General features: G+C 39.6%; 1 protein-coding gene across 9 annotated transcripts in view; it reads right to left on the bottom strand.

Moving 5' to 3' along the window:
* The window catches only part of FKBP5 (FKBP prolyl isomerase 5), a 162,384-nt gene that overhangs the window by 52,138 nt on the left and 93,365 nt on the right, over positions 1 to 16,881 (bottom strand). For all 9 annotated transcript variants that reach the window (XM_078000277.1, XM_078000278.1, XM_078000281.1 and 6 more), the window contains one exon: positions 14,023 to 14,167. In XM_078000277.1, coding sequence (XP_077856403.1) covers positions 14,023 to 14,167 — 145 coding nt within the window. The remainder of the gene's footprint in view (positions 1 to 14,022; positions 14,168 to 16,881) is intronic.

The raw sequence follows: 16,881 nt of genomic DNA, 5'->3' as shown, positions 1-16,881 counted from the left end.
AAGTGATCCTCCCACCTCAGCATCTGAGTAGCTGAGACTACAGGCACTTGGCTTCAACTGATTCTTAACAAGAGTTTGAGAAAGAAAAAGTAGCCTCCCCAACATCTGGAAACTGCTTGAACACTTACAGCTAGACCTCAGTGTTGTTTGAAGCTGGCCTAGGGATCACAGGGAGGCCATATTATTCTCCTGTGGGACATAAACAATCTCGCAAAATATCAACATGAGACAAGGCCACTCTGAGACTGTGTCCAAGTGAGACAAAACAAAAATACTTCAAAATTTTGTCTGGCTGGGTATGATGGCTCACACCTGAAATCCCAGCACTTTGGGAGGCCGAGGTGAGTGGATCACCTGAGGTCAGGAGTTCGAGACCAGCCTGACCAACATGGTGAAACCCTGTCTCTACTAAAAATGTAAAAATTAGCCAGGCGTGGTGGCACATGCCTGTAATCCCAGCTACTTGGGAGGCTGAGGCAGGAGAATTGCTTGAACCTGGGAGGTGGAGGGTGCAGTGAGCTGAGATCATGCCACTGCACTCCAGTCCCATTTCAAAAAAGAAAAAAAATTTTTTTTTGTCTAAGCCCAGAGGAAAAGAACAAGGTCACTGTGCATTTTACAAAATACCAAACATCCCCCTCTCCTGGCTAATATGAGTGACTGCTGCTTCTCTACCAGTTCTAGTTTTGGTCTCACTCTAGTTGGCCCACCTCCTAATAAGATTTATTAAGATACTCAAACATAAATCAACCCACATCCTAACAGCATCCAACCGAGAAAGCTCTGCTTTCTTAAAACTCCCCAAAATCACCTAATACAAGCCCAAGTCCTATAAAATATTCCTTCTAACACTCTTACTGAGATACTCCACAGTTCGCATGGTATGCATCCTCCCTCGCAACTAATGAACCAACGTGTTCAACTATAGGTGTGTTCCTAGTAGTCTGTGGCTGCAGGGCACTGATAAGGCCCACTCAACTGATGGGAGCAGTGTGTGGGACCACACCGCAGAACAGGAAACCAGCTGTATCACTCAGTATATTTGCAAACAGAATGGAGAGCATCAATTAGTCTGGAGAGGGTTAAGCAAGCTTCTACATCACATTTCCTTAAATTCCTAGAGGTAGAATTACTGCACCAAAAGCATAAATATTTTCCTTTTTTTGAGATAGGGTCTCACTTTGTTGTCCAGGCTGGAGAGCAGTGGCATAATCTTGGCTCATTGCAACCTCTGCCTCCTGGGTTCAAGCGATTCTCGTGCCTCAGCCTCCCAAGTAGCTGGGATTACAGGCACGTGCCACTACGCTTAGGTAATTTTTGTATTTTTAGTAGAGACAGGGTTTCACCATGTTGGTCAGGCTGGTCTCAAACTCCTGACCTCAAGTGGTCTGCCCACCTCGGCCTCCCAAAGTGCTGGGATTACAGGTGTGAGCCACCATGCCCAATCCCCAAAGCATAAACATTTTAAAGATTCTTCATCTTTAGGACCTCAGTCGTAGGTAAAATACACCAAGAACAGGCCGGGTGCAGTGGCTCACGCCTGTAATCCCAGCACTTTGGGAGTCCAAGGCGGGCAGATCACAAGGTCAGGGGATCGAGACCATCCTGGCTAACAGGGTGAAATCCTGTCTCTACTAAAAATATAAAAAATTAGCCGGGCGTGGTGGCGGGTGCTTGTAGTCCCAGCTACTCGGGAGGCTGAGGCAGGAGAATGGCGTGAACCCAGAAGGCAGAGCTTGCAGTGAGCCGAGATTGCGCCACTGCACTCTAGCCTGGGCAACAGAGCAAGACTCCGTCTCAAAAAAAAAAAAAAACCACCGGGAATATATAACATCAATTTATTCTTACACTTGATCTAGACTTCAATTTTACTAGCTTATACACAATTTATCAACTTCAGGAGTCTTATTCCATTTGTAATAAAATATAAAATGAGAATATACATATATATACACACACACACACACAAATGTGTAATATAGCTATTACTAAATTTAAATGCTTTTTTATGTATGTAACTATAGGCAGGTGAAAAAGTTTAAAAGTATATAAAGCCTAGTATAAAAACAATTCATTATACTTTTTCTTCCTTCTGTAATGTAATACTTCTTTCTGGCTTAAAAAAATTATATAACATATTTTAAGATACAACATTTTAATCACTTAACGCTTTCATTTATAATAAAGACTATAGTGACCACTTCAGAACATTCTGACTACATAATGTTTCCTCCTTGAGTTAAAAAAAATTGCTTAATTGTGGGGGGAAAAAAAAGAATTTACTACCTTAGGTATTTTTTAAAGTGCACAGTTCACTATTTTTAAATATATACACATTGTTATGCAACCAGTCTCCAGAAATTTTTCATCTTGCAAAACTAAAATTTTATACCCATTAAACATTTCCTCCTTCCTGAACCTTTGGCAACTTCTATTCTACTTTCTGTTTTTATGAATTTGACTACTCTACATAGATAACTCATGTAAGTGGAATCAGATAGTATTCGTCTGTCACTGGATTACTTCACTTAGTATAACGTCCTCAAGGTTCATCCATGTTGTAGCATCTGCCAGAATTTTTCTTTAAAACTTAAATATTCCACTGTACGTTTTTATCACCTTTTGCTTATCTATTCATCTATGATGGACACTTGAGTTGCTTCCACCTTTTGGTTGCTGTTAATAATGCTGCTACAAACATGAGTGTACAAATATCTCTTCAAGACTCTGTTTCAATTCTGTTGGTTATATGCCCACAAGTAGAATTGCTAGATCAACATGGTAACCCTATTTTCAATTGTCTGAGGAACTTCCATACTGTTTTCCACCGCAGTTGCACTATTTTACATTCCCACCAACAATGCATGAGGGTTCCAATTTCTCTACATCCTCATCAACACTTGTTGTTTTCTGTTTTTTTAATAGTACCCATTCTAACCAGTATGAGGGTGATATTTCACTGTGGTTTTGACTTGCATTTCCCTAGTGATCAGTGATGTTGAACATCTTTGCATATGCTTGTTGTCCATTTTTATATCTTCTTTGAAGAAATTTCAAGTCCTCTGCCCAGTTTAAAAATATTTTTTAGACATAGGGTATCACTATGTTGCCCAGACTGGTCTTGAAAGCCTGGCTTCTAAGTAATCCTCCCACCTAGGTCTCCCAAAATGCTGGGATTACAGGTATGGCCACTGCAACTGGTCCTTTACATATTTTTTAATTGGGCTATTTTGTTGTTTTTGTTGAGTTATAGGAGTTGTTTGTGTATTCCGGGTATTAACCCCTTATCAGATATAAGATTTGCAAATATTTTTCTCCCATTCCATAGGCTACCTTTCATTCTGTTACTGTTTGATGCACAAAAGTTTTAAATTTTGATGTATTCCAATTTGTTTAATCTATGATGTACAGTAGTTTATGTTTAATTGTTTTACTTTTGTTGCCTGTACTTTTGATGTCATGCCAAGAAACCACTGCAAAATCCAATGTCATGAAGCCTTTCCTCCATATTCTTTATTTATTTATTTTTTGAGACATTTCATTCTTGCTGCCTAGGCTGGAGTGCAATGGTGTGATCTTGGCTCACTGCAACCTCTGCTTCCCGGGTTCAAGCAATTCTCCTGCCTCAGTCTCCCAAGTAGCTGGGACAACAGGCATGCGCCACCATGCCCAGCTAATTTTTTTTTTTTTAGTAGAGACGGGTTTCACCATGTTAGTCAGGGCTGGTCTTGAACTCCTAAACCTCAGGTGATCCGCCTGGCCTCAGCCTCCCAAAGTGCTGCCATTACAGGTGTGAGCCACTGTGCCCGGCCTTCCTCCATATTCTTACGGGAGTTTTACAGGTTTAGATCTTGCGTTTAGGTCTTTGATCCATTTTGAGTTAATTTTTGCAGATGGTGTAAGATAAGGACCCAATTTCATTCTTTTACATGTGGATATCTAGCTTTTCCAACACCATTTGTTGAAAAGACTGTCCTTTCTCCCACTGAATGGTCTTGGCACCTTGTTGAAAAATCACCACCTTTTAAATGTACATTTACATTTGAATATGAGCATACTGAACACACTATAGGATGAAAGCTACACCATATCATACAGAAAAAAATTACTTTTTCATATGGGAGTAGTAAAGGAGAACAAGAAAGGTAAATATTTTAACTGTAAAAGATTTCCTTTCAAAATATAAAAGTTGACAAACACTTAAGGTTAATCACTTACTAAGCTTCAGGTAATTAAAAGTGCATCTTATTCATTCCTGCTTCACCTTCCTTGAGGGATTCCAAGGACTTAGTACCAATTTCTGATCTCTATTTTAACTACTTGCATATTCTACTAATTTTTATGTTAAAAATAAGAAAAACCTCATATAATAGGTAATACAGACATCCTTTCTTCTTTTTACACTAAACAAAGCAATTATTTTTCCTATATACTTTTTCCTCATATATTTTAGGTTTTTTGTTTTTGTTTTTAGTTTTTTGAGACGGAGTCTTACTCTGTCGCCCAGGCTGGAGTGCAGTGGCACAATCTTGGCTTACTGTAACTTCCACCTCCCAGGCTCAAGTGATTCTCCTGCCTCAGCCTCCCCAGTAGTCTGGGATTACAGGCATATGCCACCACACCAGCTAATTTTTGTATTTGTAGTAGAGACGGGGTTTCACTATGTTGGCCAGGCTGGTCTTGAACTTTGAACCTCAGGTGATCTGCCTGCCTCAGCCTCCCAAAATGCTGGGATTACAGGCATGAGCCACTATGCCTGGCCTAGTTTTATTTTAAAATAGCTATAAAAGGGCTCTAATAATCATCCCTACCCCCTACCAATAGTAACTAATCATGAATTAAACAAATTAATTTATGTATTTTGTTTTGTTTGAGTCAGCGTCTCTGTCACCCAGGCTGGAGTGAAGGCGTGTGATCATAGTTCACTGCAGCCTTGACCTCCTGGGCTCCAATGATCTTCCCATCTCAGCCTCCTGAGTAAGAAGGCACCACCACGCCTGGCTAATTTTTATATTTTTTGTAGAGATGGGGTTTCACCATGTTGTCCAGGCTGGTCTTGCACCCTTGGGTTCAACTGATCCTCCTGCCTTGGCCTCCCAAACTGCTGAGATTACAGTTAAACACTTAAATTTATGTTTAAGACTCTTTTAAAGTGTTCATATCTTATGCTACATTGTATTTTTGTCATTTCTCTAACTACTAAGAGAACTAATCACAGGATAACCTCTCCCCACCTGCAAAGCTTATAATTAAAAAAAAAAAAAAAGGGAAAAGGGAAAGAAAACAGATATGGTGTCATTATCTGTCCTGGGACAGCCTTAAGGATCAACTCTGCCAGACTAAATTGTTACACACTTGAAGGCAGGAGTCATGTTTTAATTACTCTTTGGAACTATAGCACTACAATATTTTACTCAAAAAAAGAACAAAGGCATAATGTAATATCGAATTTAAATGGAGTGAGAAATTTGCTCAGCTTTTCACAGGCTAAATCAGCTCCTCCCTGACATCCACTCAGCAGTGGAAACTGGAAGCATTCCTCCTCTATCGCAAAGTTCCAGGAAAAACCAAAGTAAGTACTTTCTTAAAGTTTGCTGTCTTTCTGGCTCACACTTTTGGGGACAATTAGAAAAATTAAATATTTTAGCCTAAAAGCTTTCCTTACAAATCTCCTGAATGCTCCTAAACTGAATGTAAAAAAAAGTAAACAGATATTAAGAACATATTGGCTGAGGGCAGTGACTCATGCTTGTAATCCCAGCACTCTGGGAGGCTGAGGCAGCAGGATCGCTGAAGCCTAGGAGTTCAATGCTGTAGTGAGTTATGATGCATTCCAGCTCTGATAACAGAGCAAGTCTCTGGAGAGAAGGAGAGAAGGAGGGAGGAGGAAGAGAGAGAGCGAGCGAGCCAACACAAGCGCCAGCGCTTTTGATAAATCTTACTATGACATATCAATACTGGTAAGAAATGTCTTCTGTGGCCGGGCATGGTGGCTCACACCTGTAATCCCAGCACTTTGGGAGGCCAAGGTGGGTGGATCACGAGGTCAGGAGATCGAGACCATCCTGGCCAACGTGGTGAAACCCCGTCTCTACTAAAAATACAAAAATTAGCCGGGCATGGTGGTGTACACCTGTAATCCCAGCTACTCAGGAGGCTGAGGCAGGAGAATCACTTGAACCCGCGAGACAGAGGTTGCAGTGAGCCGAGATCACACCACTGCATTCCAGCCTGAGCGAGAGCGAGACTCCGTCTCAAAAAAAAAGAGAAATTTCTACTGTATATCAGGCACTCGATAAATACTGCTAACCAGGACCTACTTCATTTCTATACCTGGTTTGGGCTATGCTTTAAACCTTAAGATCTAACATAAGAAAGACTATCTGGATTTGAATCCTGGCTCTGCCACTTACTGTATAGCCTTGGGCAATTTACCAAGCTTTTCTGTACCTTAGTCTGTAATATAGTAAACAAAAAATCACCTCAAACCAAAAATGGTTAATAACAGTAGGTAACCAAACCATAAAAGAAAAAATTGATAAAACTGACTTCATCAGAAGTAAAAACGTCTACTTCTCCAAAGACCAATTAAGAAAATAAAAAGGCAAGACAGACTGGGAGATCATATTTGCCAAAGTGCTTGTCCTTTTAAGTACAACTCAATAAGACAAACAACCGATGTTTTAAAATGGGCAGAAGATCTGAACAGACACTTTACAAAAGAAAACATACAAATGCCCACTAAGCACAAGAGAGACCCTCAATCATCACTAGTCATCAGAGAAATGCAAACAAAACCCAAGGTGAGATACTACTTCATACTTACTAGAATGGCTAAAATTAAAAAGATTGACAATACTACATGTTAGCAAGGATATGAAAAACTGAATAGCCCCAAATTGCAAACAACCAAATGTCCTGTTTTTGAATGGGTGAACAAACTGTGGCATTCCCAAATTGTAGAATACTTCTCAGGAATTCAACATGCAAGAATCCCAAAGTCATTATGTTAAGTGAAAGAAGTCAAACACCAAAGATAATACAAGATTCTGTTTATAGAAATTCTAGAAGAGGCAAAATTATAGGAACAGAAACCAAGTTAGTGACTGCCTGGGGCTCAGAGTCCACGAAGGAAAATGACTGCAAAAGGACATAAAAATACTTTTTAAAGTAAAGAAATTGTTTTATATTTTGATTGTGGTGGTAGTTACAGAAATATTATCAAAATTCATCAAACTATATACTTAAAAGGGTAAACTTTATTATATGTAAATAATACCTCAATTAAAAAAAACATTCAAAGTAGCTTTGACACAAATGTTAATATGATTGTCACCTAAATTATACTAATTGTACAAAGAATCAAGAAAATAGTAAGATTGAGGCCGGGTGCGGTGGCTCATGCCTGTAATCCCAGCACTTTGGGAGGCCGAGGTAGGTGGATCACGAGGTCAGGAGATTGAGACCATCCTGGCCAACATGGTGAAACACCATCTCTACTAAAAATACAAAAATTAGCTGGGCCTGGTGGTATCACCTGCAGTCCCAGCTACTCGGGAGGCTGAGGCAAGAGAATCGCTTGAACCTGGGAAGTAGAGGTTGCAGTGAGCTGAGATCACGCCACTGCACTCCAGCCTGGGCAACAGAGCAAGACTCCGTCTCAAAAAAAAAAAAAAAATTAATTAATTAAGATTGGTAGGTGAATTAAATGAGATAATACACATAAGTTCCTTGGCCTGGCACTGCAAGTACTTAAAGTACTAGCTTATTAGACTTTCAACATATATTTTCCCCTTCTTACCCCAATATGCTACTGGCTGAGTAAATTAACAAGTATTTCTACTAATGATCATAGATCATAATGCAACAAAAATTAAGATTTTATTAATGTAACAGGCAGAGTACTCATATTTACTTCATTATGGCTAACTCTCACTAATAAGAGGGTAGTATAGAAATGTGAAGAATCCAAAACTATTGGTTTATTTTTCTCTTACTCCTCAAATCTGAGGGAAAAGTATAAAAAGTAGGATTTTTATCTTAGTGATTCTCAGGCATGTTAGTCACATACCAAAAACATAAAAAACAACCTCAATCAAGTAGCCTAGTATCAGATATATCACCAGGCTTTTACAGGGGTGAATGGAGAGGGGTGAGGCTTTAGTACTCTTGGGATGTAGGCCCAGCACTTTGGGAGGCCGAGGCAGGCAGATCATGAGGTCAGGAGATCGAGACCATCCTGGCTAACATGGTGAAACCCTGTCTCTACTAAAAAATACAAAAAATTAGCTGGGCATGATGGCGGGTGCCTGTAGTCCCAGCTACTCAGGAGGCTGAGGCAGGAGAATGGTGTGAACCCGGGACGCGGAGGTTGCAGTGAGCTGAGATCACGCCAATGCACTCCAGCCTGGGCGACAGAGCGCGACTCTATCTCAAAAAAAAAAAAAAAAAAGAATAGGGTAGAAATAAATCTTTCATCTTCCAAATCTATTGCCCTCTTCCATTTTAGTGAAATATATTTGATGGGGTGAGGAGGGTAAAAGAACAGAACCCCTATTATAGATGTATGAAAATCCTCATTCTTAATTCAACTTCTTTTGTAAATGGGCTACGACCAGTTCTAATAATTCACAACCTCTAATATTTAGTTAAGAAAACCCAGTTAGGGAAACCATCACCTCTTTACTCTAATTTCTGTAACATACTCCACAGTAGTAATAATCAGTTTCCTTAGATTGATTCTGTCTTTCCCAGCTTCCTAGGACTAAGCAAGATGGTTGAACATTGTTTCAAAGGTTTGTATGCATGCATGGTCAACAGATGAAGTCAGGACTCAAGATGTTATAACACAGCTTTTTCCATTATAAAAACAGTCAATAATCCTAACACTGCCACAATAATAATCAACATCTGAGTGCTAACCATGTGTTAGGCTGAATGCTAGGCGATGGTGTACATTATCTTACTTAATCCTAAACATAATAGTATATACTTATAAAATCATATATAATATATGTAGTATATATGATTATCCATAACCTTAGATGAAGAAAGTAAAGAACAGAGTTTAAAAGATGGTACGGCTGGCTGGGTGCGGTAGCTCACGCCTGTAATCCCAGCACGTTGGGAGGCCAAGACCGGTGGATCACCTGAGGTCAGGAGTTCAAAACCAGTCTGGCCAACATGGTGAAACTCCATCTCTACTAAAAACACAAAATTAGCCAGGTTTGGTGACATGTGCCTGTAATCCCAGCTACTTGGGAGGCTGAGGCAGGGGAATCACTTGAACCTGGGAGGTAGAGGTCACAGTGAGCCGAGATCACGCCATTGCACTCCAGCTTGGGCAACAAGAGTGAAACTCCATCTCAAAAATTAAAAAAAGAAAAAAAAAAAAGAAAGAAAAAAATAGTATAGTAAAAGCAACAGACATATACAAAGCAAGTGTAGGTATAGCTCGAATTTGTTTACATATGACATGTTTATCTTTTCAATGGGATTTTTACAAATAGGCTCTTATAGTTCTATGTTAAATACTGAAGTCATACTAGAATTCCCAAATTAGGATGACTTTCCATTGAAATATTTCTATTTATTCCCTTGGGAGAGGTACAATATAAGGGATCAGTGGAGTCAATGAACAATATTTATGCTACTGTCCATTTATATTTTCTTCATTTTTGATAAATTACCTACTGCTATAAAATATAAGTATAAAACTACAGGCCGGGTGCAGTGGCTCACTCCTGTAATCCTAGCAATTTGGGAGGATAAGGTGGGCAGATTGTCAGAGCTCAAGAGTTCAAGACCACCCTGGGCAACATGGTGAAACCCTGTCTCTACTAAAACACAAAAAATTAGCCGAGCATGGTGGTGCATGCCTGTAGTGCCAGCTACTCGGGAGGCTGAGGCACGAGAATCACTTGAGCCCCACAGGCAGAGGCTGCAGTGAGCCAAGATCGCGCCACTGCACTTCAGCTTGGGCTACAGAGTGAGATTCCATCTCAAAAAAAAAAAAAAAAAAGGAAAAAAACCCCCACAAAACTATAAACTGCCTAACCAATGTTTCTCGTTTTGTAGGCAACTAAATACGTTACGTCATAGATGTTTTACCAGAGGTATATTGCTCTATCCTAGTATTTCCAATTACCATCTTAAAGAGGCCTCTAAGGGTCTTTTTGTGTTGGTATTAGTCTTGTATGGTTTTTGTTCCCGCATTCTTTACAGAAGGAACAAGAATGGAATCACACAGGCTCCTACAGACTTCTTTTTACAGAAGCAGGGAAGATTAAGTGGCTTACTTATGTTAACATACCATAAGGAACAATGAAGACAGGAACCCTGGCTTCCTAACGCCTGGCTGGAAGCTTTTCCTGTGAGATCGCACTGGCTCTAGACAGGTGTGTCAGAGGTACAAAGTCAACTGAAAGTTATCTCTTTTTTTCTCCCAACTTGTATTTTAAAAAAATAACTCAGAAAATCTTCTCACTCTGCTTAAAATTATAGGAAACTGAAACTATTCACCATAGTGTTTTACTGAGAAAATCTCAGTACAGAAGATAGCAATCTAAATTCTCAACAATTCTTAATTCTGTTCACCAAGATAACTGCTAAAAGGATCTGGTATCTTAACTCTATCAACTTCTTTTTTTTTTTTTTTTTTTTTTGAGACGGAGTCTCGCTCTGTCGCCCAGGCTGGAGTGCAGTGGCGCGATCTCCGCTCACTGCAAGCTCCGCCTCCCGGGTTCACGCCATTCTCCTGCCTCAGCCTCCCGAGTAGCTGGGACTACAGGCGCCCACAACCGCGCCCGGCTAATTTTTTGTATTTTTAGTAGAGACGGGGTTTCACCGTGGTCTCGATCTCCTGACCTTGTGATCCGCCCGCCTCGGCCTCCCAAAGTGCTGGGATTACAGGCGTGAGCCACCGCGCCCGGCCTTATCAACTTCTTTAAGACAGAAATTCTAAGGATAGAGTAAGGATTTAACGGGTGGCAGGAACAAGGGGATCTGACAAGGTCAGTCACTCTTAGGTCACCTAAATAATGATGCCACACCCATTCTGGCAGCCCTGGAGGTTCATATCCCTAAATCAACAACAACAACAACATTCTAAAATAACTGTCATAATTATCTGCCACAAGACTGTATTTGATTTTTACTGCTATCTTATTCAAACAAAAAATTAATATCACATGAGCCATTAACCTACTAAGGACCCAAAGGAGAAGGGAGCAGGGGCATGGCCAGAACTGGAGCTTGGAAAGAGCACAGCTGGATGGGAAGCAGAATTTACCAGGCACACAAATGATACAGGATGCAGGGAAGACTTAGTGGCAAGAGACAGAAAGTAACTCCTCAGTTCCTGCTTACTATATTTCCTTTCCAGATCCATGCTTAGTTAGCAATTCAACTAGATACAGAGCTGAAAGACAAGGGAATGAAGTCCACATTGAGCCATGGTGGTGAATAGGGGGAATACTTATTTTTTCCCTAATCTAGAAACAAACTACAATTGCTTGTCTGTGGCAGAAAAGAATAAAAGACGTAACTCAGCCACCAACTTCCAATAAGCCACATGGTCTACAAAGTTTAACTTGATGTATGGGCTATTACTCCTACAAGATTAAAAAATAAGAATATTAAATGAACTAAAGCCATTTAAAAGCATTTGAGGCCAGGCCTGGTGGCTCATGCCTATCTATAATCCTAGCACTTTGGGAGGCTGAGGCGGGCAGACTGCTTGAGCCCAGGAGTTCAAAACTAGCCTGGGGAACATGATGAAACCCTGTCTCTACAAAAAAAATTAGGCTGGGCATGGTGGCTCATGCCTGTAATCCCAGGTGTCTGGGGGGCTGAGGTGAGTGGATCACTTGAGGTCAGGAGTTCAAGGCCAGCCTGGCCAACATGGCAAAGCCCCATCTCTACAAAAAACATACAAATTAGCTGGGCGTAGTGGTGCATGCCTGTAGTCCCAAGCTACTTGGGAGGCTCAGGCATGAGAATCTCACTTGAACCTAGGAAGTGGAGGCTGCAGTGGGCCGAGATGGTGCTACCGCACTCCAGCCTGGGCGACAGAACGAGCCAGGCATGGTGGCACACACCTGTATTCCCAGCTATTTGCGGGGCTGAGGTGGGAGGATCACTTGAGCCTGAGAGGTGGAGGCTACAGGGAGCCGGCCCAGGCGACAGATCGAGACCCTGTCTCAAAAAAAAAAAAAAAAAAAAAAAAGGCATTTGAAAATAAATTAGTAAAAATCATACTTAATACTTGAAAATAGTAGTTCTCAACCTTTTTTCCTCAGGACCCCGTAACATCTTAAAAATTGAGGACTCCAAACAGCTTTTGTTTATATGACATATCTACTGATATTTAGTTAAAAAGTAGTTTTTTTTTTTTTTTTTTGAGACAGTCTTGCCGGTCACCCAGGCTGGAGTGCAGTGACATGATCTCAGCTCACTGCAAGCTCCGCCTCCCGGGTTCACACCATTCTCCTGCCTCAGCCTCCCGAGTAGCTGGGACTACAGGCGACCGCCACCATGCCCAGCTAATTTTTTGTATTTTTAGTAGAGACGGGGTTTCACCGTGTTAGCCAGGATGATTTCGATCTCCTGACCTCATGATTTGCCCACCTTGGCCTCCCAAAGTGCTGGGATTACAGGCGTGAGCCACCGCACCCGGACAAAAGTAGTTACTTAAAAATTAATTTTAGAATAACCCCATGTTAATGTAAGTAATTTAATTTTGTACAAAGTATTTTTATATTTTGTATTTTCCAAAACAAAAATAAATTAGTGAGACAAGTGTCACTGTTTTAGAATGCTATACATGTAGAAATATGTTTGACTTGTAACACAAGACAACCAGATTCTCATATCTATTTCTGCATTCATCTACTGCAATTTTGATTGAAGTACATGAAAAAAAAATCCAAACCCACAAGGATAGTTGAAAAGGACAGGAGCCCTTTAATAACCTTTTAGATAATTGTGAATATAATTATCTGATACTACATCAAAATTGTACAAGTTGTAAGTTTCATAAAAGTCAATTACGATGTGGAAACTGAAAGTGTATCAGTGAACTTTTCATACTGTTAAATTAAAATCTGTTGTCTAACTTTGAATGAATTGTTTATTCACACATGATCTTGTAACATCTTGCATTGGTCACTGAGAAAATATTGGTTCTTTGTTATACAGATCTTCCAAATGGACACATTTCATTGTATATTTAAAACCACATTCATTAATACCCACCGATCTCATCAGAAGTCTTCGGAAGCTGTCAAGCACACAGTGGCAAATACGAGTTCTCCTAAACTATAATTTTTACTTGAAAACTTAATGGCAAAAAACATTGTCAGTTGTTTTTCCTTGAAGTGACAGATTCACTCCATTCATTCTCAGAAAAACACCTGCCAAATACTGAATCAAGTCTGCATAAGCAGATTTGCCCTTTCAAGTAAAAATGGTATTTCATGAAATAAATGCAGTTAGTTCAGATCTCACTAAAACAAGAGCACAAGTACTTTTCCTTGAGACAACCATCATATTTTGGGGTACAGAAGTGCTCTATATGTGTGTCCCTTTCTGTCACAGAATATCAAAGGGACGTGAAACTCAAGGATTGGGTTTTAATAAAACTAATAATTTTTACTTCTTTATCACGACATTCTTACGTGAAACTAGCTTTTTCTTTTATGTAAATAGTGAAGGAGTGGCAGTGGAAAATACCATGACTACTGGAAGAGCTGGTTACCACTGCCTTGATTTGTGTTAAGGAACCAGCAGTTTTTTACCACTGCAGCTTTTGTACCATCATAATCTTAGTATTGTTATGAAAATAAACGACATTTGGGACCCCCTAAAAGGATCTCAGGGAGCCCTAGGGATTCTCAGACCATTCTTTGAGTACTACTATTCTAAAATATCTTTACTTTTAGAAAGGATAGAATCCTCTGCTCCTATATGTTGCAAATAGTAATAAAGCTAAGTAAAACACAACTCAAAAAAATACCCTCTTACTTTTGCCAAGACTAAAGACAAATGGTTCACTTCTATCGTGACTGGAATCAAACTTCTTTCCATTTGACAATTTTCCTTTGTAATGGACATAAACTTTGTCTCCAATCATCGGCGTTTCCTCACCATTCCCCACTCTTTTGACAATCTAGAAAAGACAAACATTAAGAAAAAGGAGGTGAAACTTTTTACTTGTAATCAGAGAATAAAAAGGTCACACAGTCCATCCCAAGACATCCAGGCAGATATGCAAATATACTATTATCCATTCTTTCTAATGCCTTCCTTCATTCCTCACAATAACTCATTGTTAGAAAACTGTCCTTTACCAACCTGCTTTTATGTTATAGCTACTTTTATTGCTAATCACACTATTTATTCCTCAAAAAAAAAAAGGCATTTGAAAATAAATTAGTAAAAATCATACTTAATACTTGAAAAAAGTAGTTCTCAACCTTTTTTCCTCAGGACCCCGTAACATCTTAAAAATTGAGGACTCCAAAGAGCTTTTGTTTATATGACATATCTATAGATATTTAGTAAAAAAGTTTTTTTTTTTTTTTTTTTTTTTTTGAGACATAGTCTTGCTCGTCACCCAGGCTGGAGTGCAATGGCACGATCTTGGCTCACTGCAAGCTCTGCCTCCTGGGTTCACGCCATTCTCCTGCCTCAGCCCCCCGAGTAGCTGGGACTACAAGCGCCCGCCACCACGCCTGGCTAATTCAAAGAATTAACCAATAAATCCTGTTCATTGGTTTAATGCCCTATATTTTGACACTAAACTCTCATAACACAGACTTGTGAGCTAGTCCATGTACGCACTGACTTAGACCAGAAAGAATGGTGGACTTTTAAAAATATTCAAAAAGAAGCTTAAGTAAAACTTCAAAGGTGTAATTTTATTTCCCTCCTTTGCTAAAAACATTAGCTTCTGAATAGATTCTGCTTGTTTATTTTCAGAAAGCCCAATTTCCTGCTAAAACAGGTTACATTTCCTATTATTTGACACAGTCTATCTGTTAAAAAAAATGAGTATCACTGCACAGTTTGATACGATACTGAATAACTTGTTTTCTAGTAAAGTATTTAGCTATTGTAAAATCCAGTGTATTTATTTTGTTCTTGGCAGAGCAAGCTGCTAATGTAGTTGGTCAGTTCTGGGAAAAGAAAATCAAATCCAGGTGTGTGATGGTGTAATGTGTCAATCATCTATGCCAAATTAATCATTTTTGGTAGATAACAGAGGATGGTAGCTAACATCTGATGAACATCTTTTTGGGGAAGGAGTTTGCTTTGAGTTTTATTTAAATGATTCAATGATTTGTTCCTAAATTCTTTTTTGACAAGTATACCCTCCGCCTAACATAAATATCACATAAACACTGTGAACCTAAATTCCACAGCTTTCTTAACTCAAAAGCCCAAACAACTTTATTTTATTTTTTGAGATAGGGTCTTGCTCTTTTGCCCAGGCTAGAGTGCATACAGTGGTACAATCATAGCTCGCTGCAGCCTCTATCACCCAGCTCAAGTGATCATCCCACCTCAGCCTCCTGAGTAGCAGAGACTGCAGGCACATGCCACCATACCTGGCTAATTTTTTAATTTTTAGTAGAGATGAAATCTTGCTATGTTGCCCAGGCTGGTTTGGAACTCCTGAGTTCAAGTGATTCTCCTGCCTCAGAATCCTAAAGTGCTGGGATTACAGGTATAAGCTACCACACCCAGCCCCAAACATTCTTTAAAGGCAAAGAAACATTACTGACCTTCTAGGACTTCAAAAGAAAAAAATAGTTTTCAAAACATCAAAAGACATTACACAATATTCTACAAGTGCTCATGTTCATGGACTGCATGTGGTATTTGGGAGGCTATGCTCAACTGTCAGCCTCGTGTGGAAGGAATCTGCATTTCTACGACTATAAACAGTCACTGGGCATTTGGGATGAATGGCTACCAGAGAGTCAGAGAGCCGTCCACACCAGCAAGTGGTACTATGGTATCACTTCAGGCTTCCCTAGCAAGATGAATTTGTGCCTAAATCTAGAGTTGCCTTAAGGACACAATCTAGGTTCTATTCATTTTTAAAATATAAATTCAATTTTTATCTTCCTCGGATAGTTACTGAATTTCCAAACCAGCACTGTTTTTTTTTTTAATACGTAATAGTTAATAAGATAGATTACTACAGGACAGGCACTATACTAAGTGCTTCACCTAATCCTAATAACTCTATGAAACTGATGGCATTATTATTCTAATTTTAAAAACAAGAATTTAATCACAGAGAGGTTAACTAAATTGCCCTAGCTTGCACAGTTACTAGACCTATTTAAATCTTAACCAAAAGCCTCATGGTGAAATCTGAGGCTCTAGACAATGATAAATGATGTAATTTAAAAGGCTTCAAATCTCCAACATTTCTTAATAAGCCTAAAAATCTTGCAATTAGATTTACTTCCTAGAACAAAACAGGGTCTGAGGCAAGTTGGGGATCATGTTCTCTGGGTGTGGGCACCCTGAAAAGAGGCAAGGGGAAGTCTTAAACAGAGGCAGGGAGATGCTGAGGACAGCCACGAAGTCTCCGCTGTGTCTAGAAGCTTCCTGGAATTTAGGATGAGCAACTATAGCTACAAGGTTGAGAAGTCCTCAAAAAGAAGACAATAGGATGTAAATCTATAGCATAAAGCCCTTATTCTATAGCTGCAAGTCTCCAAAATTTGACTTGGTACATAATGGCAATTCACATATATTCAGAAAAGAGCCAGGCACAGAAGAAAGGCTTTCACATAAGCAAGGTTAGACAAAACAAAAATTCTTATTTGCTACTGCTGGCACAAGAGATATTAAAACTCAGCATCC

Source organism: Macaca mulatta, chromosome 4 (genome assembly GCF_049350105.2).
Source record: "Macaca mulatta isolate MMU2019108-1 chromosome 4, T2T-MMU8v2.0, whole genome shotgun sequence".
Classification (NCBI taxonomy): Eukaryota; Metazoa; Chordata; class Mammalia; order Primates; family Cercopithecidae; genus Macaca; species Macaca mulatta.
Note: the sequence above shows the minus strand (reverse complement) of the source record. Positions and strands in the feature narration are given on the sequence as shown.